Here is a 25197-nt window from a genome sequence, read left to right on the forward strand (position 1 = left end):
ACAAGGTCTAGCTCTGTCACCCAGGATGGGGTGCAGGGGTGTGATCTTGGCTCACTGCAACCTCTGCCTCCCAGGCTCAAACCATCCTCCCACCTCAGCCTCCCAAGTAGCTGGGACCACAGATGTGCACCACCACACCTGACTAATTTTTTGTATTTTGTATTTTGGCTTGGGCCCACATCCAGCTCCTGGAGAATGGCTGGGTCAGGGCCCCTTCCTTTTTTGGGTACTGGCTCTACTGTTCTATCTGTAAAATGAGGTGTTGGAAGGTGAATGAGATAGTTTTACACACCAGGCAAATATAAGGGACACTTGGTAATATGTTCTGATCAATTGCTTGGAATATAATTAAAGCCAGCATTTAAATATCTTAGAATATGGCCACAAAAAATGTTCAGAGGGTCACCGCTCACAACAATCCAAACTAGAAACAACCCCAATATCCATCAAGACTAGAATAGATGAGGAAAGTGTGGCCTGTTCCTCCAAAGGAACATTACCTAGCAATGGGAATGAACAGACCACAGCTGCCACGGTGGCATGAATGGATCTCACAGACAATGCTAAGCAAGAGAAGCCAGATACAAAAGACTATCACCCATATGATTCCACTTGAACAAGGTTAAAAATCGACAAAATTCGACTATATTATTTAGAAATGCATACGTAAATGGTAATGCTGTAAAGAAAATAAAAGAAGTGATCCTCATAAAGTCAGGACAGCAGCTGTCTCGGGTAGGGGAGGAGACAGCAATAAGGATTAGGAAGGGACAAGGTGCTAGCACTGTTCTTTTTTTTTTTTTTTTTTTTTTCTGAGACAATCTTGCTCTGTCACCCAGGCTGGAGTGCAATGGCACGATCTTGGCTCACTGTAACCTCCGCCTCCCGGGTTCACGCGATTCTCCTGCCTCAGCCTCCCAAGTAGGTGGGACTACAGGCACCCGCCACCCAGCCCGACTAATTTTTGTATTTTTGGTAGAGATGCGGTTTCACCATGTTGGTCAGGGTGGTCTTGAATTCCTGACCTCAAGTGATTCACCTGCCTCTGCCTCCCAAAGTGCTGGGATTACAAGCGTGAGCCACCGCGCCTGGCCGAGTATCCTTAATTTTTGACTTGGTATCTACATGTGTGCTAGCTTTATGATTATTTGTGAAACTGTACTTTTTTTTGCACTATTTACTTTTTGCATTATTATTTTCCATATATACCATATGTTGTATTTCACAATGAAAGATGTTTTTTGAAAGTCTTTTAGGCTCTCAGGCCCGGCACCCTCTCCAGAGGGCAAGGCGTCTGCAGGCGAGGGATCTGGGAGCAACAAGCACAGGCTGGGGCTTAGAAATGACTCACAGCTGTGGCCCCGGGGCCCCCCACCCCAGCCCTGCTGGGACTCACAGAGTGGTCAGCTGGCTCATGTTGGTGAAGGAGGAATTGCTTAAGGAACTGATCTTGTTGTTGCTCAGGTCCCTGGAAAAGGCAAAGGCATCATGGTTTAGAAAGAACTCACTCAGCCCTGGCTCACATTCACGGGCTTCTTCCTCTCCCTCACTCTGCCCAGGGCCATTCCCCAGCCAGGTTGGCCGGGGGTGGAGAGGAGCCCTGGTGCACAGCCCCGGGTCTCAGCGCTCGCTTAGCTACAGCCCTGCGCTGCTCCCTCAACTCCCTCAGGTACCAGGGCCTGGTGCCTCCATTTCCTGACCCTCACCCCCATCCCTCTGCAAGCAGAACCTGGCTCTGCCCCTTTCTACCATGGGAACACTCCCACCAGGGTGTTGGTGGCCTCCCGACCAGAGCCAGCACTCTCTCCTTCCTCTTCCAGCACCTTAGGTGGGCTGGTTCAGAAGCCCTCCCTACGAGGCAGGCCTATGAGGGAGAGGGCAGCCCCATTTGACAAAGACCCAGAGTCTCAGAGGGATCCGTGACTCTTGAAGGGTCACCAGCTGGTCGGAGGCAGAGCCAGATTCAAAGCCGGTCCACTGGCCACAAGCCCAGGTTCCTGCTGTGGCCTCTCTGAGTCACCTGTCGCATCTGACACAACTGACCGCTCTTCTCCTCGTCTCAAAACTCCCGCCACCCGCTTTCCTCCACTCCCGACTGTCTTTGGGGGCCTTTGGCTGTGCCTCCTCAGTCTCTGGTAGAAGCTTCCTTTGTACTCAGCCCAGAGGCATGGGGATTGCTAAACCCCATCTGTGCCCTGTTTAGTCCAATCTGGGTGTCTTCGGGGACGCCCCTGTGCTGACAGCGCCCCCCTCCCCACGGCCCCAGCGTGTCCTCTCATGAACTCCTCCTCCTGATGCCCACAGATACTCAAACTCCATCCTCATCTTGTGCTCCCTACCACACCCCGTCCCCCAGGCTCCAGCTCCATGATGCTGCCTGCCCATACACCTGCCCTCTCATCCCACCCATCTGATCCGCCCCTGGCTGGTGGCCCTGGTCACCTCTCGTGCCATGCCCTCCTCCTGAGCCAGCGTCCTCTCTCTCTGGCTCCTGCCTGGGATTCTGACCCAGGCACTCTCTCACCCACTGCTTTGCCCCTTTTGATCCATCTGCCATGAGGGAGGCACCAGAGCAATCTCTCTATGACACAAAGCTGACGAAACCCCACAGTGGCACCCATGTGCCTAGCATGTGGACTCCAGGCCCTCTAGCTGGCCACCTGTCGGCACTCCTGGGCCTGGCCCCTGCCCCTCCCTCCCTCTGCTTCCTGCTCCGAAGGCTTCCCAGGCTTAGGATTCACTAAGCTTCTTGAAGTTCTCTGAGCAGACTACACTCTGTGGCCCCAGACAGCTTATTCCCTCTGCCCACCAATGAACTCCAACTCGTGTTCCAAGATGCCCTCCCCGCAAGCTGCCTCCCTGAGTTGATCACATCCTCCTTGAGCTACAGCCCTAATCAGCATTGACCTCTGTTGGAACCCTTATCACCCACACGACCTTATGCGCCCCCTCCCCTCCCCTGCATCCTCCCTAAACCGTGACAGTCTGGAGAGGGGGCCATGACTTTGGGGCCTTCACATCTGCCTACTTCATGTGCTCTCAGCTCAGGAAACATTTAGAAAATGCAACGATGTACCCTGCCTTCATCTTCTCCTCCTGAACGTTCCTCTAATCTAATTCCAAATCATTCCACTGTCTTTGGAGATATATTTAAGTGCTCTACTGAATGTTCAACACACTTTGTGGTCCTCCCCTGTGATGAGGAGGTGGTGGTACTTCATCCCCCAAGAGGCAGTTTCACCGGCTCAAAGCACTCTGACACCAGCCACTGAATCCCACTACTCCATCCCCTTTCCACCCCTCCCATTGGAACATTCAACACACATGGGCCAGGTCATTAAGCAAAGACAGATAAATTGGAGCTTCAAAATCCTGTAAGCCAGAGCCACCCAAAGTAGCCAGTCCTTGAACTAAATTTCACCAACCCACAATAAGAAACTTGGGCCAAGATCCGGTCACCACACCTAGCTTAGTTTAGCGAACATTGTCTCCATAGCAAGACTTTCTCCACAAAGGAAGCAATACATTGATTTAGATTCTGGTGTAAGCGCCATATCTAATTACAAACCCATGACAAACAGTTCTGGGACTGATGATGTGGGCCCGTAGATTGCACTTGGAGTGGCACTGCTCCAAATCACACTAAGATGGAATGTTCTCTGGACTTCCTTTTGGTAGAATCTGGCCAAGGAGCAGATAAAGACAATTGAAGTGAGGAGCTAGGTAGGCTAGAAAACTAAAAGGAGCTGAACTTATTATCCTGAGGCTTATTTTGTATATTTTCATGGAGTAGAAAGGTTCAAAGGTGGAAATAATAGAAAAGCAGAGGCGTAGCCTGAAGAAAAACTTAGTTACAGGTATGTATTTGTAGCTGCCATAGTTCATACTTGGTTTGAGAGCTGAGCTGGACGGAGAAGCTTTCCATCACCCTCCACTTCTCCTGGCTCCTTGGCTCCTAACCTTGCAAGAATAACCTCTTTGTGTGTGTGTGTGTGTGTGTGTGTGTGTGTGTGTGTGTGTGAGACGGAGTTTCACTCTTGTTGCCCAGGCTGGAGTGCAATGGTGTGATCTCAGCTCACTGCAGCCTCCACCTCCCGGGTTCAAGCGATTCTCCTGCCTCAGCCTCCCGAGTAGCTGGGATTACAGGCATGTGCCACCATGCCCAGCTAATTTTGTATTTTTAGTAAAGATGGGGTTTCTCCATGTTGATCAGGCTGGTCTCGAACTCTCCAACGTGAGTTCGAGAGGTTATCCGTCCGCCTCAGCCTCCCAAAGTGCTGGGATTACAGGTGTGAGCCACCGTGCCCGCCCGGCCAGGATAACCCCTCTTAACAGTCACAACCAGCCTCATGGGATCTTTGTTTGGGGAGATAGCGTGGGCAGGAGGAGGAGGCAGGTCCAACCCAACATGGCCTGGAACTATGTAATTGCCAATCGTGGCCACTAGGTGGCAAAACAGCTCTAGGCACAGCTGTTCCCAGAAGGGAGTGGGGAAAGGAAAAAAAGCGGGATCTGCCCAGAAGTGAGGTCCTTAGGAAATTCCAGGAAAGCCGGAGTCCTGATGGTTAGATGCCAAAGGCCCTCCTGTCCTCAAGCGGCCTGGATACTTACACGAGCTGCAGGTACTTGAAGGTAGACAGCTGTCCCGGAACCAGCGTGAACTGGTTCCCGTCCAAATAGCTGCAGAGAGAACACAGCGGCGTTAGTGCCCATCTCCACCTCTAGTGGTGCCCCACGCTGGGGACAGCCTTCCCTGCAGCCAGGGACTTCTCTCTCATTTCCTCTCCTCCACATACGCCACACGATGGGCCCAGAATCGCTTATGGGAGGAGAAAATGTGTACGTTGTTGAAGCCATCTGGGGAGGTGCCACCCAGAGGACTTGGTAAAAAGCCAAGAGTCACGTGGCCTCTCTCGGTTCCCTTCTCACTTCCCTTCTCACCTTCCCAGCCTCCTCCTTGTCCATGGACACTCCCCGGGCCCCTGCCTTCCCCTCCCTGCTCTGCTCTTTCCTGGCCAAATAGATCTGATTTGCATGTTACCGGGCACTGCCAGCTCCCAGGGCCCCCTGTCTGCCTGCTGGCATGGGCTGTGAAGCTGACTCACAGCCAGACTGCCCAACCAGTTTCCCCTCATTCCATCAGCACCCCTCTGCCTTCCTGCCTTCCAGGCTCCACGCCCTGATGTCACTTCTCCACCTCCCTCTGCAGCCAGTGCCACCGCTGCTCTCTCACGGCTTGCTTTCCTTGCACTCTCATGCCACCTGCCGACTGTGCACCACCACCCATGCCCGGGCTCCTGCTGCAGCCTCTTCTGTCTGTTCTCTGCACCTTGGACCTCCCTTCTGGCCTCCACTCTATTCACTGCTATCCAAGTCACTGTCCTTAAAACCAAGCCCACAGAAATCCTCCTAAGCCCAAAGCTTCCCAAGGTTCCCATTTCTACAGGATAGAGCTTGGGATTCAATATGCTCTGAACCTTCCCCTCTTTCCTTCATCATTGACCATTCATGCCTCCAGCCTGAAGGTTGCTAAGCAGTGGCCCAATGCCAGGAGCTGAGCCAAGTTGGGCTCCAGCACAGGATCCCCACCCCCCAACTTACTACAGCCTGCAGGACAGCTCTCCCCCACTTCCCAAAGCCCCAGAGAGGAGCAAAAGGAGGGCTGTGCTCATCCTTACCCCTCGCTCTGCATCACACAAACTGACTTCCCACCCATCTCGTTTGATCCTCGAAGCAGCCCTCGTCCATATACCCAAGTAGTCCCATTTCACAGATGACAAAACTGAGGTTTAGAGAAGTTAAAAGATTTTCGCAGGCTCTGAACTTCAGCACCTTCAGTCAAAGAATGTAGGCTGCCCCACCCAACCCATTATTCTCAGGGCTGCTAGGAGACTCCAAGGAGAAAACAAGGACTCATGAGGTTGTAGGACACTAACTCTGCAGTAGAAAACAGGGTGAAGACGGGGCAGGCCAGGCCCAGAAAAAGGCCCGCAGTGGTTGATGTGCTTGTGAAGAAAAGGCCAGCCTTGCTGGTAATGCAAGGAATAACAAATGGAAGCTTCATTGCTGGTCCTGGGGGTGGGGGGAGAAAAGTTCAGCTTTGGAGGCCTGGAGGGATCAACACCAGAGCACAGGAAGAGGTCAGAGGTCAGGAGCTGGCCAGGACCTTTCATCGGGAGGTGTCTGCTGAAGAGGTCCCAGCTCTCCATCCCTGTTTGTCAAATCCATCTATGTCCAATCCTCCACATGTGCTCAGATACCAAATACCAATCGGCCAGGATTTCAGCACCATACTCAGTGCTGACCCAGGGACGCAAGAAAGCCACCTTCTCACATGGTCAATGGGAGTGCAAAGGAAGCAGATTTTCTTGGAAGACCATCAGGCAAAAGGCAGCAAGAGTCCTAAAAACGCACCGTTCTCTGACCGGCGATTTCAGTGAAGGGGTGTTAGCACTGGTGCTATTTATGACAGTGAAAAAAAAATTGGAAACAACTTAAATATCCAACAAAAGGGGTTTTGTTATCTGGATCATAGTAGATTCATGTGAAGAACATTACACTGCTGGTACTAAAATCACATTTGTGTCTTCATGACGCAGAAGCCTCAGACAATGATAGGTGGGAAAGCAATGTTTTCCTTATTTTAAAGGCAGAGCTTAGTTTAAAGGGAGGAAGCACTCGCTGCCATGCGGTCATCAGGTGACCGCAGAGGGGGAATCAGAGAGAAGCTCAAAGCATTCCTGGAGGCAGTGTTTTCTGCAAAGCCCGAACTCCAGCTCCTAGTCAGTTAATGCCTGCTCTTGGTCATCTCCTCCTCCCAGCCCCTCAGGAAATGCCCCCACTGTCCCGGTCCGGTAGACCCACGTGAAGGGGGCAAGGCCTTGAGCTACTCACAGTTCTGTGACATTCTTGGGAATGCCCTTGGGCAGGGCCCGCAGGTGCTTGTTGCTGCATCGGACCACGGTGTCCAGGCAGGCACACTCCTGTGGGCACTGTGGGCGGGGCAGGCAGCCCCCCTCCTCCTGGCCTAGGGAAGAAGGCACAAAGCCCCTGTCAGGGAGGGGGACGGGCCGCTGTAGGGCCTCCTACAGTCAGGGCCATGCTCTGGGGCCTCTCAGAACAGAAGACCCCTCTGACACTACCTTGGCCATCAGTAAGTCTCTGCACCACACCTCCCCACAAGCCACCACCACCACCAGGGATGAAGCCCCCTGGAGCAGTTTTGAGGTTAAAATAGGTCTTGAGTTGATCTCTTTCTCCTCAAACTCAAAGTGGACCTGGTCAAAATAGAACAGGAGGATGGCCGCACACCATCCCATCCCCGGAGTGCCTGCTACTCCGGGCACTGGATCGACATTGTCTCCTTAACAGCACAGTCAGGGGTGCAGCATCGTCCCCTAGAATGCAGGCATGAGGAGGACGGAGACCTGGGCCTCTTTTCTCCTGTTTTTTCACTGATAGAGCCCAGTGCCTAGTGCAGTGCCTGGCATGCAGCAGCCCTCAAAACAGATGAGTTGAGTGAATGAATGAACAAGTGGATGAATTTCCATTTTACTGAGCTCTGGAGATGTTAGGCAACTTGCTTGAATCATAAAGTGGGTCCAAGGCAATGCAGAGTCTGAGGCCAGGTCTGGCTGAAGCAAAATCTGAGCCCTCGATACCACACCATCCCTTCATTGATTCATTCGTCTATTCAATAAATCTGTGCCTTCCTTTCTGCTGATTGGGTGTCAGAGAGATGATAATATCACCACGGTCAGAGTTCTTGAGGACACTGGGATGTTGGTAGCACATGCTTCCGGGTGACAGACACCATCGGTTATGCAGGTCGCCTGTGTGCAGGCCCCATATGATAAGGGTGAACTCACTGAATCCTCAGAACAGCTCTCTAGTGAATGTGTTACTATTAGCCCATTGGAGCAATGAGGAACCTAAGGGCAGAGTGGTTCAGAAACTTGCCCCAGCCTGGAGCAAGCAGCCTGCCTCCAGAACCTGCTCCATTGGCCACCAGGCTCTCAGCAGCAACATCTTAGAAATATTCACATCCTTTCACCTCTAGGAAGCTGTTCTAAGGGGGAGTGGAATATATACGTAGGGAGCATCTACACAGGTGCTCCTGGCAGCACGATGCATTGGAGCGGGACTTGGGAGGTTGTCTGAATGCCCAGCAGCAGGGGGCTGCTTACATCAATTGTGGTGCCTTCCAGATAGTGGTCCATCCTGTTGAAAGGTTTTCACAGGTGGCCCTGCAAGATCCTCTGTGTGCCACACTTGTGCACATGAGCACACAGCAAAGATCTGGAAAGCCACATAGCAAATGTCGACAGGAGTTATCCAGAGTTGGGGCATGGGGGCCGGGTGGTAGTGGACAAATCGGTAATTTTTTTTTTTTTTTTTTTTTTTGTGAGACAGATTCTCATTCTGTTGCCCAGGCTGGAGTGCAACGGTGTGATCTCGGCTCACTGCAACCTCCACCTCCCAAATTCTAAAGATTCTTCTGCCTCAGCCTCCCAAGTAGCTGGGACTACAGGCGTGCACCACCATGCCTGGCTAATTTTTGTATTTTTAGTAAAGAGAGGGTTTCAGCATGTTGGCCAAGCTAGTCTTGAACTCCTGACCTCAGGGATCTGCCCACCTCGGCCTCCCAAAGTGCTGAGATTACAGGCATGAGCCTCTGCACCTGGCCTGTCAGTAACTTTTTTTAATCTTCCTTCTGGTTGTCCTTGGTTGTTGTTGTTTTAAGGAATGAGGATGCATTTCTTTTGTAAAAAGAAGGATAAAAGGAAACCGTATCTTGGAAAAAATAATGCTTCCAAAGGATAGTTAATGGCATGAGAAAATGCCCAAAATATATAGTTAGGTTGTAAATGAATCAGAAATTTTTTAAAAGACTTGCAAGCTATTATTATATAAATTAATAAAATATATATGTAAATAGTATAGACTCTTTTTTTAATTTTAGAAGTCGGAAGCAAAAGTATTCTTAGAGAATTCATTAATTTTGTTTAGAAAATACCCTGATGGTGTTTCTTGGGGTGAAAGTCAAAGCTCCCCATTGCCACGTGGCCTGGCCAGGCCAGCTGAGGGTGGAGCTGCCACCGGGAGCAGGCTGCAGGGGGTAGAAGGCAAGAAAGTGAGAGACCAGGGAGAAGGGAGGCACCTTAGCACCCAGAAGCGGAGAAGGGGGCTGGAAGCTGAGGTCAGCCAGGGAGAAATTCCCCGCAGCAGGGTGCTGAGAGACACTAAGGATGGGATGGCTGCACTGAGAAAAATCTGCTTCCTACAGTGACCTTCCGTGCTCGGTGCTGTGGGGAAAAATGAGGGACGGGACTACCCTGAGAAGTCCCAGGAAACAGGGCATTGGAGCAAAGAGTGACCAGGGTTTCCTACATATGGGGGAGGGGACTCAAAAGGGTTCCATTGCATATTAAGATAAGGTGACCCCATGAGTCTAGAGCACTTAGGGACAGCCAAAAGGCAGGTCTGAGTTCACCAAACCTACAGAAAGAAACTACACTAAAATGGGAACTGTTTTCTGTGAGCCATGGAATAACAGGTAAAGTTTACTTCCTTCTTTTATCCATATTTTCCCATTTTTTAAGGATAGGAACTTTATTGCTCTTCTAACCACACAAAGACACCACCAGGCAGGGGCTTCTCCTCGCCTCTCCTGGAAACAGGGCCTCCCCTCCCCACCTAACCTCTCCTCTCAGGGGCATGCCAGGGGGTGCTGCCTGTCCACTCCCATCTTCCTCACCTGCCCCACCCCGCTGGTTGGACCCAGGGCGCCCTCTCCCTTGCCACTGGGGGGCCACGAGTTACCTTCCTCACACCTGAAGTCAGGGAAGGCCACATCCTGCAGGGGAATCTGCCGCAAAAAGTCAGGGTTCTGGCATCGCGGGTTCCCCGTCACGATCTTGCGCTTCCGTAGCCAGCCTCCTAGCCAGGCCAGCTGGCAGTTGCAGTTGAAAGGGTTGGCCAGGAGATTCCTGGAAGAGGCAGGCCAGGCGGCCATGGAGACACTCTGCCCCTCTCAGCGGTCCCAGCAAACCTCTCCTGTCCACCACGGACACACAGCCACATGGCCACACGGCACTGTCTCCCAGACTACCACCCATCACCAAGAGGATCGGCTCTCAGGACCGGAGGGAGACTTCGAAATGTGGAACCCACGTTTCAGCAAACCACGAAGACCCAGCACCCCCAGGGTGAGCTCTTTCAAAGTGGCTGCCCGAGACGGTTGGGACGGTTGCTCCAGAGCCCCCGCCCGCCTGTCCTGGAGGCTGGACTCACAGTGTGGAGAGGGACTGGAGGGTGTCGAAGGCCCCTGGGGATACGGTGGTGATCTGGTTGTCGTAGAGCGAGAGGAGCCGGACGTTGCGCAGGCCCGTGAAGCTGTCGTTGTGGATGCAGCTGATGCGGTTGTTCCGCAGCATTCTGGGGAGGAGCCGGGGAGAGAGGAGGGGACCCTTGCTGCCCTGCCAGCCATCCACCGGGGCCACGCAGCTTCGGCCACCATGGCTCGTTCATAGTTCTCCTCTATAGGCCGCAAGCCGCAGAGCCAGGAACACGCACCAGCCAGGCCCCGGCCAGGTGAGGCGAGTTTTACACACCTGTGCCCACTCCAGACCCGCCCCCGCCTCTGAGAAGCCTCGAGGCTCTGTCTCCCTCTCTCCCTGCCACTGCCCCGGCCCCCATGCTGGCCTCGCCTCCATGCCCTGGGTGCCCAGAGTTCCTGCCCGTCTTTAGGCCACGCTCCACATCAGTGCCCAGGAGACTTCCTGAAACCTAATCCATCATGTCACTCTCCAGCTTTAAGTCCACTAACAGCCTCCAAATTGCCCACCGAGTCATGCTCGAACTCCTTACTGTGACCTGAGACCATGTCTACCCAGACCCGGATCATCTCAGCCCTGGCACTTGCCTGCCTCCCTAGAGATGGACCAGTCCTCAGCCTGCTACACTGCTGTGACAGTTTTCTGGAATACTCTTTTTCCTCATCTACATCTGGAAAAGCTGCTGTTCATCTTCAAAAACCCAGCCCAAGCCTGATGCAGTGGCTAATGCCCGTAAAAACAGCACTTTGGGAGGCCAAGGATTACTTGAAACCAGGGGTTTGAGACCAGCCTGGGCAATATAGCGATACCTCGTCTCTACAAAAAAATTTAAAACTTAGCCAGGCATGGTGGTGTGCACTTGTAGTCCCAGCTGCTTGGGAGGCTGAGGCGGGAGGATCTCTTGAGCCCAGGAGTTCAAGGTTACAGTAAGCTATGATGGCACTACTGCACCCCAGCTGCCTGGGAGATAGAGTGAGACCCTGTCTCCCTAAACAGCAACAACAATAACAACAAAAACCCAGCTCAATTTCACTTGCCAACCAAAAGTAAAAACAAAAACCAAGTCAACACAGAATAGCCAACTCACAAAAGAAATTAAAATGGTTTACCAACATTCACAAAAATGTTCAATGTTACTACTAATCAAAGACACGCAATATTGATTTTTTGCCTGCCAAATTAAAAAAGAATGAAAAATATAATAATAATAATAATGACATCCAGGATCTGTGAGAGTGTGAGTGACTGGGCACTTCCACACACTGGCAGGAGATGCCTTTATACCTCCCTGGAAGTGCATTTGGTGAGATGTAGCAAAATCCCCAAAATGACACTTTGTGTTTTCACCCAACTACTCCATCTTTAGGAATTCCTAACAAGAATATCATCATGCATGATACATGAACTTCACAATAAAGATATTGTCACAGAATGAATGTGTTCCCCTCCAATCCCTATGTTGAAGTTCTAATCCCTAGTATGATGGGATCAGGATGGGGGGTCTTTGGGAGGTGATGAGGTCATAAGGGTGGAGCCCTCACGAATGGAGTTAGTGCCCTTATCAAGGAGATCCCAGAGAGCTCTCTCGCCCTCTTCTACCATGTGAAGACACAATGAGAAGTCAGAAGTCTGCAACCCAGAAGAGGGCCCTCACCAGAACCCGTCCATGCTGGCACCCTGGTCTCAGACTTCCAGCCTCCAGAACTTCTGTTGTCTATAAACCTCCAGTCTGTGGTGCTTTGTTATAGCATCCTGAACCCACTAAGGCAGGTATCAATACAACATTGCTTATAAAAAAAAATAGAAACAGCCTACATTGCCAATAATTATGTAATACCTACTCATTCAAACTGATGCAGAGCACTTTTTTTGTATTAGGAATTAAATGTGGAATGGAAAAAAATTTTAATATGTAATGGTGCTCATATTAAGTTTAAGGAAAAAGCAGGTTACTAAATAAAATGTACTATTCCATTAGAATATTTCTGTATGCGTGCATGTATGTATGTATGTATGTATGTATGTGTGTATATGTATGTGTATGCAGGTTTAGAGATATGTAAAAGACTGGAAAGACAGTTGTTTATACCAACAATTAACAGTGGTCATTTCTGGATAGTGATGGGGTATGGGCCCTTGTCTTCTCCTCTGTCCCTATCTAAGTCTTCCTTGGAAAGAATGCAGCTGACTGGACAGCCCCCACGCCCACATTTAAGGACTACTACGTAAGCATAAAGAAAAATGAGGCAGCCTATAGGAATAGCCTGGAAAGATGGCAATGCTCTATTCACAGGTGAAAACAGCAAGCTGCAAAACATAGTGCATAATAAAATTTGCTTTTTGTAAAATAAAGGAACAAAAATCCACAGGGAGTCCGGTCACACATTCATTTACTTCTAAAAATTCCATGAGACGTGCTCAGAGACAAATCTACATCCTGCTGCACGTTTGGGACTTATACCCAGGCAAGTGGCTTTCTAGAGCTGTGGTGTCCAATATAGTAGCCACTAGCCACATGTAGCTGTTTAGATTTAAATGCATTAAAATAAAATGAAATTCAAAATTCAGTCCCTCAGTAGCACTAGCCACATTTCAACTGCTCCACAGCCACACGAGGTGACTGGTCTGGACAGCGTAGACATGAAACATTTCCATCTCTGTGGGAGATCTGACGGACTGCCTGTCTATGGGACACAAGACACACCCTCAGGATCATCTGAAGAGCCAGCCCTGCTGGGGCAGACGGAGGGGGTGTCCTGCATCATGGAGGAACGGATGACCCCAGGATCCCACTGAGCTCCAGATTCTGGTCAGCTCAGGCTGGGCTGTGGGTTATGGGATCCTAGCATCTCAGGGACAGTGCAGCATCCCTGCTTCCCCTATCTACACCCACTGAGTCACCTTGGCAAGGTCATCCAGCCCCTCCTGACTGCAGCAGTGCCAGCCACTCCTGAACTCATGCTGTGCTCTTGCAGCCTGACCAGAGGGCAATGGGAAGGGACCCCTAGGAGGGTCCACATGTCTCCATCCCTTGAGGCCAACCGGGCATCGGCCCCATGTCCCAGGGTACAAGAGAACAGGTCTCACCATAGAGTTGCCAACTTGATTACCTGTCCCAACACAGTCAGGATCCTCAGTTCTCCTCACCCTCCTGCTAGCTGGGCCCAGGGGAGGGGCTCCTCCAGCCTCTCTCTTCCTTTCCCTTGGCTTTGCCTACCTCCTGCAGCTGGCCCACCCTGCTCCCCAGCCCTGCACACTCACAGGGTCCTCAAGCCATCCAGACCCCGGAACATGCCGCTCCGGATGGACTCCAGCTGGTTGGCAGTCAGGTGCAGCTCGCTCACAGAGCCTGCGCCCTCGAAGGCCCCATCTTCAATTTCTGACACCTTGTTGTTGCTCAGATTGCTGGGAGAAGAGGAAGTGGGGAGGATTACATATGGCCAGCGGCCAGGAGCTCAGGCCCCTCCCTTCCTGCAGGCAACACCCCCACACACAGAGTCCTGGCCCCCCCCAGTGGGAGCTGCCCCCACCCTGGCATTTCCCTTCTCCATCCCTGGCCAGCATCCCAACAGACACCTTTGTGCCGACGGGTAACTCACATTTTCTTCAGATGTGTAAGTTTTTTAAACATCCCAGTGGCCTCCAGGATGGAAATCTCATTGTTATTCAATCGCCTGTAAGAGGCAAGAATGAACTTGCACATTCACAAATGATGGACATTTCAAATCCCTTCCAAACTGAGAATATTTGGGACTCAAACAGAGAAGACTCCCGGAAGAATTTATCTGGCAAAGCAAATTGATCCTATTTCAAAGGAAGGCTGGGCCTAGTACTGGGAGAGGATATGAATGGGGATATTGTTAACATTAAAAATGCCATGAAAAATTTACAGACGTAAATGACAGATGCTTGCAGGCATCTATGCACATAGACATATGTGTACACAAATTCATATTTTTAGGTAGAGGAATAAAAATAACAAAGAGTTTTGGAATCATGTCCCACAGAATAAGACAAATGCATCGTTGAGAAAAGCCATCCCTGATTCAGGCTGGTGACCTGCCCTGAGTGCCAGAGACTGGCATCTGCTTTTGATGGGTGAGGGGGGCTGTGAATGAAGCAGAGGGCAGCAGGGGTGGGGTTTCTTCCTGCCCAAGCCAGCAGCTGGCATGTCCTGAGCCAGAGGCTCCAATGGTTCAGCCCCAGACAGGGCTGGACCAAGAAAATCCTGGAGTAGGCCAAGGAGGGTTAGTGGCAGTTAGGGACAAGGGAGGGCTGGGGGGGGCCAGGGACCCTCACAGTTCGGCCGTGGACTGGGGGATGCGCTCAGGGATCTTGGTGAGCTTCAGGCTGGAGCACTCCACCACGCTGGCCTCACAGCGGCACTTGTGGGGACAGACCACGTCGCTGTTGCACTCGCTGTTCAGCTGGTAATCCTCCGTGCCTGCCATGAGAGGGTGGGGGCAGGGGCTGAGGAGCCCAGGGCAGGCTCCCAGCAGTTTGGGTCAACCAAGGCCCCCAGCCTGCCCACCCACTGCCACCATTCCCGCCAGGCTGGCCTTGGTTCCCCCCACTCTCCTACCTGGAATGAAGTACTGCTCTTTGGCTGGGGAGAGAAGCAGAAATACCATAATGCAGGAATCAGCCAGGACCTGCAGTAACAGCCCAGGCCCCAGCCCCACTGCTCAGCTGAAGGCACCCCAGACAGGGCTGAGGAGCCCATCTGCCCAGTCCCTGTGTGCAGAAGGGCGAGCTACAGAGCACGCATGTTCCTTGCCCAGGCTGACACTGGGGGTGTCGCATCCAGTTAAACCTCTTGCAAGGAGTGCCAAAACCATCGAGCTCTCACTTGCAATGGCACAAGGTGGGGACTGTGCTAACTTTACAGGTGGGGACAGGGTACAGGTGGCGTCAGGACCTTGACCAGGATCTAGGCTCAGAAGCTGCCCCACACTGTCCCCAGCCAGATGCCATGTGGACTACAATTGCTAAGGCTGTTTCTGCATCCCAAAGCCTGGAGGAGGCTCCTATCTCACTAGGGTTCCCAGGCCTCCTGAGTGTCTTAAAAGGCTCGACAACAAAGGCATAAAGGAGAACTGGCTGAAAGTGGAGGGACCTGAGTCCTCCCTCTGGGACCTTCGGCAAGCCTTGCTTCTTCCCTAGGCCTCAATAAAATGAGGTGGGACTGAACTACCATTCAGATCAAGTCTAGAATTTTGGGCCCACACCCTCCAGCCTGGGTTCACAGTAATGAAAGACACCTTTGTGGGAGCCATCCAGGAAACATCAGGGGGTCCCTGAGCAGGCTGAATACAGACAGACAAGCAGACAGGTAGGCAGGCAGGCTGGTAGGGAGGCAGGTAGGTGAACAGGTGGGTAGGCGGGCAGGTATGCAGGTGGACAGGTAGGCAGGCAGGCAAGTGGGCAGGAGGGTAGGTGGACAGGTGGGCAGGCGGGCAGGTACCTGAGCACCGGAACTTCTTGCTCTTGATCTGCCCAATGCGCTTGTTGGCGAGGCGCCGGGGACTGGCACAGCGGGCACCACTTGTCTCGATGGGATTGGTGCGCAGGAAGTCTGCCAGCCACTTGAGGTTACAGTCGCAAATGAAAGGGTTCTGGGCCAGGTGCCTGTCCAAAGCAGGCAGATCAGCTATGAGAAACAAGGGCTGCAAACCCGCGCTGACTTCCACCGGGACAGGGCCTCATTGTGGCTGGGGCCAAGGAGGCTGCCTGTGGCCTGGAGCCTAGGGTCAGCCACGAGGGGAAAGGGAGAGTGGGGTGAACCCCCAGGGTGCAGCCCACCACCTCTGGAGAGGTCCTGCCAGCGCACTACAGGTGAAGGGTCTCTGTCACCCGGAGCTTCCTGCTGTCCCTGTCCTACTCCCCATCAAGCCTCATTCTGCCCCCTCTTTTTCCACTCACCTTTCCCTCCCTCTGCCCTGGGACATTTCACAAGCATGAGCGGAGACAGGAAGGACCCAGAGGCTGGCCAGAGCACCCCTGGCCTTTCACAGGCAAGGGAGCCAAGGCCCGGAGAGGGTAACAAAACCCAGGACTGCAGGTGCCCAGGCCACAGCCTCTGACCCTCCCCAGTGGCCATGGGCCCTGGTTTGTCCCCTTCCCTTCAGACTCAGATAGCAGCCTGTCTCCTATAGAGAGGGATGGGGCCAGGATGGCAAGACCTGCTGGAGTCCCTGGGCTTCACAGGGAGTCACCATCTCCACCCTAAGACACAGGAGTGACCTCTCCTTGACCATTTTACAGCTGTCTCTCAACACAAAGAAAACTCAGAAACCACGACTGAGTAGCCCCTTGCTGGGGAATCACTCAGATTCTCTTGCAGGCTGCCTGTGTTGTCAGCAGGATAAATGGGGAGATGGTGGCGGGGAGCCGATGGCCGTGATGGGTTGCTGTGTGCAACCCCATGCTGGCATGCCCACGGGTGGGCTCTGACAAACAGCGGGTTCAGACCAGCCACCTCTGAGCCACCACGGCACTGGGCATGCCCTGCTCATGGCTGTACAAACCCAGCAGCCTGGGAAGAGCGTTCCTACACCTGTCCTGGCTCTGGAGAATCGCTTGAACCCGGGGAGCAGAGGTTGCGATAAGCTGAGATTGCGCCACTGCACTCCAGCCTGGGCAACAAGAGCGAAACTCCGTCTCAAAAAGGAAAAAAAAAGAAGTACGGGGAGATGGAGCAGCAGGCCAACTCAAAGAGACTTGCCCTGCCATGGCCACTTTTCTTCCAACTAAGTGCCATCAGTTCAGGCCATCTGACTTACTGGTCTCAGCCCAGGCCCCTGCAAGGGGCTGCAGAACTCTCCAAGCAGAAGAGTAAACCCTTGCCCAGGGTCTGTGCCTAGCTCAGCTCAGACCTTGGCGATGCTCTCTGCTGTCCATCACCTCCTGGGCTCTGCGCTCCGGCCCCCGGTTGGGACCTGGGTCCCTGCCACGTCTCCTTTGCAGTGTCCTTCCCTATTTCCCACCTGAGTTCTTGCTCCTCTCAGCTCCACCAGGTGGACCAGGCCCCTCCCATCTCTTCTGCATCAAGCTCAACATTTATTTCCCCTTTTAAACTTTCAGTTTGCACAGAGAGGATGTGTTTGCTGATATCCTGGGGGCAGAGTTTGTAGCTAATTTAAAACATACCAGGATTTAAGGACTGCTTATGACTCCTCCCCAGCTGCCCATCCACATCTGGCTGTGCCTCAGTGCCCCAGCCCCTGCCTGAACCAATTGCTTCCCTTTATTACCATCTTGGCAGAAAACTGTGTAAAGTCAATCCAATTGTGTTGTTTAGGCATGTATTAAAATACTCAAGGTATGTGGTGTAGAATATCTCCTTTCTAAAAACAGGCTGTGCCAAAAACAACCTATAAAACTTGAACCACCCACAGAGACAGGTGGCTTGTGTATAAACTTTAGTATTTTATACAAATTAGAATTTTTAACAGTTTCAAAGAGCAGGAAGCTGGAAAGGGAAAACACTCAGGAGGAAGAAAAAAAATTCGTTTGGGAAAAAATAATCGTGTTAAAGGAACACCCAAAACCGTGCTGCATATGTGGCCACGCAGCTGCCTCCCTGAACAGTTCTGGCAGTGGAAGGAAAGGAAGAGAGGACTAGTTCTCAGTGTCTTTCTAGATATATGCATTAAGGAGTCACAGCTAAAAATCTTTGGAGGCAGAGGCTCAAAAGCATTAGTCATTAGGGAAATGCAAATTAAAACCACAATGAGATACCACTTCACACCCACTAGGATGGCTAGAATCAAAATGCAAAAAAAAAAAAAAAGACAAATAATACCAAGTGTTGGTGAGGATGAGAATGGGAGAAATTTGGAGCCCTCATAATACATCACTGGTGGGAATGTAAAATAGTACAGCCACTTTGGAAAACACTGGCAGTTTCTTTAAAAAAGTTAAACATGAATTTACCATATGAACCAGAAATTCCAAAAGAAATGAAAATGTTGGCTGGGCACGGTGGCTCACGCCTGTAATCCCAGCACTTTGTGAGGCCGAGGTGGGTGGATCACGAGGTCAGGAGTTCAAGATCAGCCTGACCAAGATGGTGAAACCCCGTCTCTACTAAAAATACAAAAGAATTAGCCGGGCATGGTGGTGGGCACCTGTAATCCCAGCTACTTAGGAGGCTGAGGCAGAGAATTGCTTAAACCTGGGAGGTGGAGGATGCAGTGAGCTGAGATCGTGCCACTGCACTCCAGCCTGGGTGACAGAGCGAAACTCCATCTCAAAAAAAAAAAAAAGAAATGAAAGTGTTGGTCCACACAAAGATTTGTGAGTGAATATTCATAGCAGCATTGTTCCTAATGCCCCCAAAGTAGAAACCACCCCAAATGTCCATCACCTGGAATGGACAAGCAAATTGTGGTCTATTTACACAATGGAAAAATTATTTGGTGATCAAAAGGAACAAAGTACTGATACATGCTACAATATGAATGAGCCTCAAAAACATTATGCTAAAGAAATAAGTCAGTCACAAAAGATAGCATATTGTATGATTCCAGTTTTTTTTGTTTTGTTTTGTTTTGGAGTCAGGGTCTCAGGCTGTCACCCAGCCTAAGTGCAGTGGTGCAATCAGCTCATTGCACCCTTGAACTCCTGGGCTCAGGGAATCCTCCCACCTCAGCCTCTTGAGTACTTGGGACCCACAGGCATGCACCACCACACCTGGCTAATTTTTAAGAATTTTGTGTAGAGATGTGGATCTCACTATGTTGCCCAGGCTAGTCTCAAACTCCTGGCCTCAGGTGATCTGCCCACCTCAGCCTCCCAAAGCACTGGGATTACAGGTGTGAGCCACTGCACCTGGCCTGTATGATTCCATTTTTACGAAATGTTCAGAAAAGGCAATCTACAGAGAAAGAAAATAGATCAGTGATGGCCAGCAGCTGAGTCTGGAAATGGGGACAAGGGATTTGGAAGGGAAGGTGTTGGAAATGTTCTAAAGTTGAATCGTAGTGATAGTTGAATTCTGGAAATTTACTAAAAATCATTGAATTGTATACTTCGAACAGGTGAACTTCATGGCATGTAAGTTATACCTCAGTAGAGCTGTTTCTTTTTTTTTAAATGTTAAATCTCTTGGGGCAAGTAAAACTGCAGCAAAATCAATACTGTTACACAGGCACTTCGCCACAGATCTTGGAGCTACGGACAAATCAAACACGATTTGGTAAATTTAAATCTGCTCAGGTTTAATAAAATAAGACTCAGTCAAGAAACTGAACCGCTTGAGGTTGTAATAATAGTACCTGATAGTACCTTGGATTTATATTTCTTTTATTCTTGTTCTAAATTGTAGTTCAGTTGTTAACATCTAATAGATGTGCATGAAAGTTCAGTGTTGCTTTACAGCCTTCAATAATGAGTTCTGTTCTTACAGAAAAAGCACAATTAAAGGGGCAGCTAAGTAATTTCTTGGTGATGGTGAAGAGATGCCTGAGATCAAATTCCTGTTTTACTGGATGTTCTGCAACATTAGGTGTGTCACATAACCTCTCTCAGTCTCTGTTTTAGGTAAAATCGGGATGATAGCACCTACCTTCATAGCATCGCTGTAAGTATTATTAAGATAATACATGCAAAGAACAGTGGCTCACATGAGTCTCTCATTCCCATTCCCCATCCCCAAGGTTTTCCTGTGTGTGAGTCCCTGGCCAGTAAATCTCCTTAGCATGTTTCTCTCAGACATTCCGCCAGCTGCTTAAAATAGTCTACCTTGCCAGTGTCTCACTGTACCCTCTAATTTCACATACTTGGCAAGGTTTCCCTATGGGGCTTCCTCTTCGTCTCCCTGGCTATAAGTAAATTAATTGGGAGGAGTTGGGCTGCAGGCAAATTTGTGGGCTTTAATGAGTTTGTCTTTGTGGCTGACATCTCTGGTGATGTGCAGAGTCCCCAGGGGTCACGAGCTGTACCTTTTACTCAGCCTGTTTGGAACCTATCCCAATACCCCATGTAGATGTTATCTGATGAAGAGCACTGCCTGGCATAGACAGGGGCAGGGATTACAGCGACAACAATGGACACAATAATATTAATAACTAATGCTCATTAAATGCACACCACAGAACTCACAAGTCAGCATATCCCATCTAACGGCAGGCTCAGAATTAAAGATGTAGAATGAAGGGGACCATTTAATTGCCTAAGTTTAACCACATAGCAGATGAGAATTTTCCTTACGCGGAAACATTCCAGTTAAATATAAGGATTCTGTTTTAAAGCATAGTCACAACTGCATTCGAAATGAAAAAAGAATGTTAGAATTCTGATATGGTTTGGATGTTCGTCCCCACCAAATCTCATGTTGAAATGTAATCCCCAGTGTTGGAGGCAGGGCCTGATGGGAGGTGTTCGGATCAGTGTTCGGTGTTCAGTTGAATTTGTGTCAGTCTGCTTTTGTGTTTCTATAAAGGAATACCTGAGACTAGGTAATTTATAAAGAAAAGAGGTTTACTGGGCTGAGAGTTCTGTGGGCTGGACGAGTATGGCACCAGCATCCGCTCGGCCTCTGGTGAGCCTCAGGAAGCTTACAATCATGGCAGAAGGCAAAGCAAAAGGCTAGGCATGAGAGTGGATCCCTCATGAATGGCTTGGTGCTGCCCTCGTGATAATGAGTGAGTTCTTACTCCGAGCTCATGCAAGATCTGGTTATTTAAAAGAGCATGGCACTCCCCTCCCTCTCTTGCTCCTTCCCTTGTCACGTGATGTGCCTACCCTTGCTTTGCCTTCTGCCATGATTGTAAGCTTCCTGGGCCTCACCAGAAGCCAAGCAGATGTTGGTGCCGTATGTGTACACCCCACAAAACTGTCAGCCAAGTAAACCTCTTTTCTTTATAAATTACCTAGTCTCTGGTATTCCTTTATAGTAACACAAAAACAGACTGATACAAATTCAAAATCACCATTTCAGGATTGCTAATGAATTAATAGATTCAAGCACTGAGACCAATGGCTGTTTTTATTACAAAAGGGAGACAGCCAGACATCTGTCTGCCTTCTGATGGGAAGTCCACAATCCCATCTATAAAATCATCTTGCCAAATAAGTCAATCAAAACTGAACCTGACCAAGCTCCTAGATCCAATTTTCAATCTGCAGGACACAGAGAGGGCAGAGGAACACGTGAAACTACACCACAGGGATGCAATCAACAAAGTCCAGACCCTACAGAACCAATGACGCAGTGTCTTCAACAAATCAATTACAAGGAAAAGAGAAATGGAGAGGACACATAGATTAAAAGCAATTTAAGAGGTACATCAACCAACATAAACCAACATCAGCCAATTATATTGCACAGGCTTTATTTAAATCCTGATTCAAATTATTAAAAAATTGCATAAGATTCCAGGTGTGGTGGCTAACATCTGTAATCCTAGCACTTTGGGAGGCCAAGGCGGGTGGATCACGAGGTCAGGAGTTTGAGACCAGCCTGGCCAACTTGGTGAAACCCCATCTCTATTAAAGATACAAAAAATTAGCCAGGAGTGGTGGCAGGCACCTGTAATCCCAGCTACTTCAGAGGCTGAGGCAGGAGAATCACTTGAACCTGGGAGGTGGAGGTTGCAGTGAGCTGAGATTGTGCCATTGCACTCCAGCCTAGGTGACAGAGGGAGACCCTGGCTCAAAAAAAAAAAACAAAAACAAAAACAAAAAAATTGCATAACATGTAAGAGACACTTGGAAATTTGAACACTAATTAGATACTTGATGACATTAAGGAATTAATTGTACAGGACTGGAAACTGGGTGATGAAAACCTGGGGGTTCACCATAGTACTCTTTGTTTTTTTTTTGAAACAGGGTCTCTCTGTTGCCCGGGTGGGAGTGCAGGGGGTGTGACCACAGCTCACTGCAGCCTGAACCTCCTGGGCTCAAACAATCATCCTACTTTAGCCTCCCAGGTAGCTGGGATTACAGGTGTGTGCCATCACACCTGGCTACTTTTTTAAAAAGAAATTTCTTGTGGAGATGGGGTGCCCAGCCCTGTTACCCAAGCTGGTATTGAACTCCTGGGCTCAAGCAATCCTCCTGCCTCAGCCTCCTAGACTGTTGGGATTACAGGCATGAGCCACCATGCCTGGCCCACAGTACTACTCTTAATCTGCTTATAATTTTCCACAATAAAATATTACAACAAATTACCAGATTTATTGCTCTCTAATTTTTTATTCACAGTCACATTGTCATTACTGTATTTCATCTGATTTGACATTATGAATTGTAAGAGGCACTACTATTTTTTGTACTATCAATAAAGAACAAAATGCTGCCAACTAAGTGATGTACCACTGATTATAACATGCATCCCAATTTCAGAGCTGTTAATGTGGAAACAACATGTGTCTTAGAATCAGTGTGATATATTACCATCATCATCACCATCAATATTATTGTTAGCTAAAGCCAGCATTTATCAAGCACTTGTGATGAGCTAAGCTTCGTACAAACATCCTCTTTAATCTCATAACAACCCTATGGGAAGGCGTCCCCGTCTTATGGATAAATAAAAATGAGGCCCAGAGAAGCTGCCCAGAATCACACAGCCAATAAGAGGTCTAGGTGGACTTTGAACCTAGGACGGTCTAATCCAGGTCTGTGTCCTTCCTCTGTAAGGGGCCACCTCCAGTGAGCACAGCAGCCCAGAGCCGGACAGCTGCCTGTCCCTGGGGGCTGCAATCTTCCCCAGGCCCGCCTGCTGGGAGGGGAGAAGAAGAAGGCATCAGGGCACTCACAGAGTCTGGATGGCCCGCAGGGAGGTGAAAGTGCCCTTGGCGAGGCTCTGGATCTTGTTGTCATACAGGGAGAGCAGTGAGAGGTTCTGCAGGTCCTGGAAGGCATCGGGCCGGATGCAGTTGATCTTGTTGGCATTCAGGAGCCTGTGGGCAGAGCCAGGACCAAGTGGTGAGGAGAGAGGCTCGACACGAGACCCATCTCAGGTCCTGGGCACCTTCTTCGGTCCCGGCCTGCGTTATTACAGGGAGGAGCCCACCGGAGCAGGCCCAGGGAATCTGCCCTCTGGATGTGTGCCCCACGGAGAGGGGCCCGGAACTCCGACTGCCTTCTCCATGCACAGGGACATCTCGGTCAACTCACTCTTCTCTCTTTCCAAGAACTGCTAGAGATGCCCTGTGGGATTCCGGGAAAGCATAGAGCCACCTTGTGAAGGCATTTTTGGGGGGGTTCCTCCTCCTTCCCAGAAGTCCACTGGGTTCCCCAGGCAGCTGAGTTGGAGCATTTGTGTCCTATGCCTCTTGAGCCCTGGGAGACAATCCTTGCCTGAAAGTTCATGGTTCAAGGAGGCCGAGCTGGCCTGGGTGTCCCCCTGCAGGAGAAAGCTCTGTCCCCAGCCACACCAAGCTCCTCATGAGCACGGACCGAGTCTCAGGAGCCTCTCTGCTTTGGCATCCTGTGAGCAGCTCTGAAGCTGCCTCTACCTCCCTCTCTAGCCTCTGCAGAGCCCTGGAGACTTTCTCAGCCCTAGTGGGTCTGCCTGTCTTCCAAGCTCATTGTCTCAATTGAGTCCCATACCCCAGAGAGGCCTAAAGGGACAGTCTAGCAGGCCAGAGGAATGCTGGCCCTTCCCTGGGTCCCACCCAAGACACCCAGGATTCATTCTTACAGGAGCTGTAGGGTGTATAAGCCTCCAAACACACCACGGGGGAGGTCTGTGATCTTGTTTCCATAGAGGACCCTGGAGAAAAGGCAGCAGAGAGGAGGGTTAGAGGACAGCCCACCAGGGCAATAGCACAGCTCTGCAGACGGCCCCAGCTCAACAGCCCTGCCCCTAAGCCATTTACATGGAGCACATCCTAATGGTGCATATTTGTTATAGCAACTTGTCCACAGATGACAGTAAAGTGTCTTAAGAAAGGGTTGCCTGCTTCTGGGCATAAAGTGCCCTATGGGCTCGAGATGCCCCTGACTCCAATCACTAACAAAGCAGCTCCTGCTCCACCATCCTCACACGTGGACCCCACAGAAGGCTGCAAAGGGGCGCTTCCTGGGAAATTCATCTGGTCCAGAATCCAAAAGGAGATTGTTGAGAGAAGAGAAAATCCCATGGGCAGGAATAATTAACATATTTTCAGAGAGTTACAGGAAAAAATAGAATGCCAGACGGCACATGCAGTGTGAGATCCGGATGGTGGGACTTCAAGCATTTTTTTTTTTATATACTTTAGCATTTTCAAAGTTTTCTGCATTGAGCATGAATTCCATGTATAGGTTTTTTAAAAAAACAAAAGTTCAAAAAAACACATGTAGACATGGGTGGGTTCAGGAGGACAGTGAAAACATCCAGGAGGTTTGGGGAGGGGGGTTGTATGCCATTCCCAATATCATAATCGGACCCCACAAGCTACCCTCGTAAACGTTCAAGCTGAGTAAAAAATCCTGGGTACTCCCTCCTCAAACACGGCTTCAAGGTCATTCCTGGAGTGGGGCACAGCAACAGCAAAGGCCCTGCAGTGGGAGCTGTGTGCGCCTGTCCTGTGTGGACAGCTGACAGGGCCAGTGTGGCTGGAATGGAGGGAACAAATGGGACGGGAACTTGGTCTTTACCCAGCCAGCATCAGGAAGCCATTGAGACAGCATCAGATTCCCGTTTCAGAAACACCCCTCAGGCTGCTGGGTGGGAAATGGAGCAGAGGGGGCAGGAACTGAAGCAGGGTGGCAAGGTCAGGGCTGGCCGAGATAGACACTGTTGATGGGGTGTACTGGAATCATCCACGTTCCTATATGCAGGGAGGTGGCTGTGACCAGGTACCCATGAACAACAGAAACCCACTTGGTTGGGTTATTCACTTTTACCTTTTTAGACTGCCAT

General features: G+C 50.3%; 1 protein-coding gene across 4 annotated transcripts in view; it reads right to left on the reverse strand.

The window, feature by feature from the left end:
* The window catches only part of SLIT1 (slit guidance ligand 1), a 186297-nt gene that overhangs the window by 33462 nt on the left and 127638 nt on the right, over positions 1-25197 (reverse strand). For all 4 annotated transcript variants that reach the window (XM_054522715.2, XM_024253714.3, XM_054522714.2 and 1 more), the window contains 12 exons: positions 23992-24063; positions 23105-23248; positions 15802-15965; positions 14920-14943; positions 14637-14781; positions 13937-14011; positions 13599-13742; positions 10294-10437; positions 9823-9989; positions 6895-7027; positions 4612-4680; positions 1397-1468 (listed from right to left, as the gene is read on the reverse strand). In XM_054522715.2, coding sequence (XP_054378690.2) covers positions 1397-1468; positions 4612-4680; positions 6895-7027; positions 9823-9989; positions 10294-10437; positions 13599-13742; positions 13937-14011; positions 14637-14781; positions 14920-14943; positions 15802-15965; positions 23105-23248; positions 23992-24063 — 1353 coding nt within the window. The remainder of the gene's footprint in view (positions 1-1396; positions 1469-4611; positions 4681-6894; positions 7028-9822; positions 9990-10293; positions 10438-13598; positions 13743-13936; positions 14012-14636; positions 14782-14919; positions 14944-15801; positions 15966-23104; positions 23249-23991; positions 24064-25197) is intronic.

This window comes from Pongo abelii, chromosome 8 (genome assembly GCF_028885655.2).
Source record: "Pongo abelii isolate AG06213 chromosome 8, NHGRI_mPonAbe1-v2.0_pri, whole genome shotgun sequence".
In the NCBI taxonomy this organism is placed as follows: Eukaryota; Metazoa; Chordata; class Mammalia; order Primates; family Hominidae; genus Pongo; species Pongo abelii.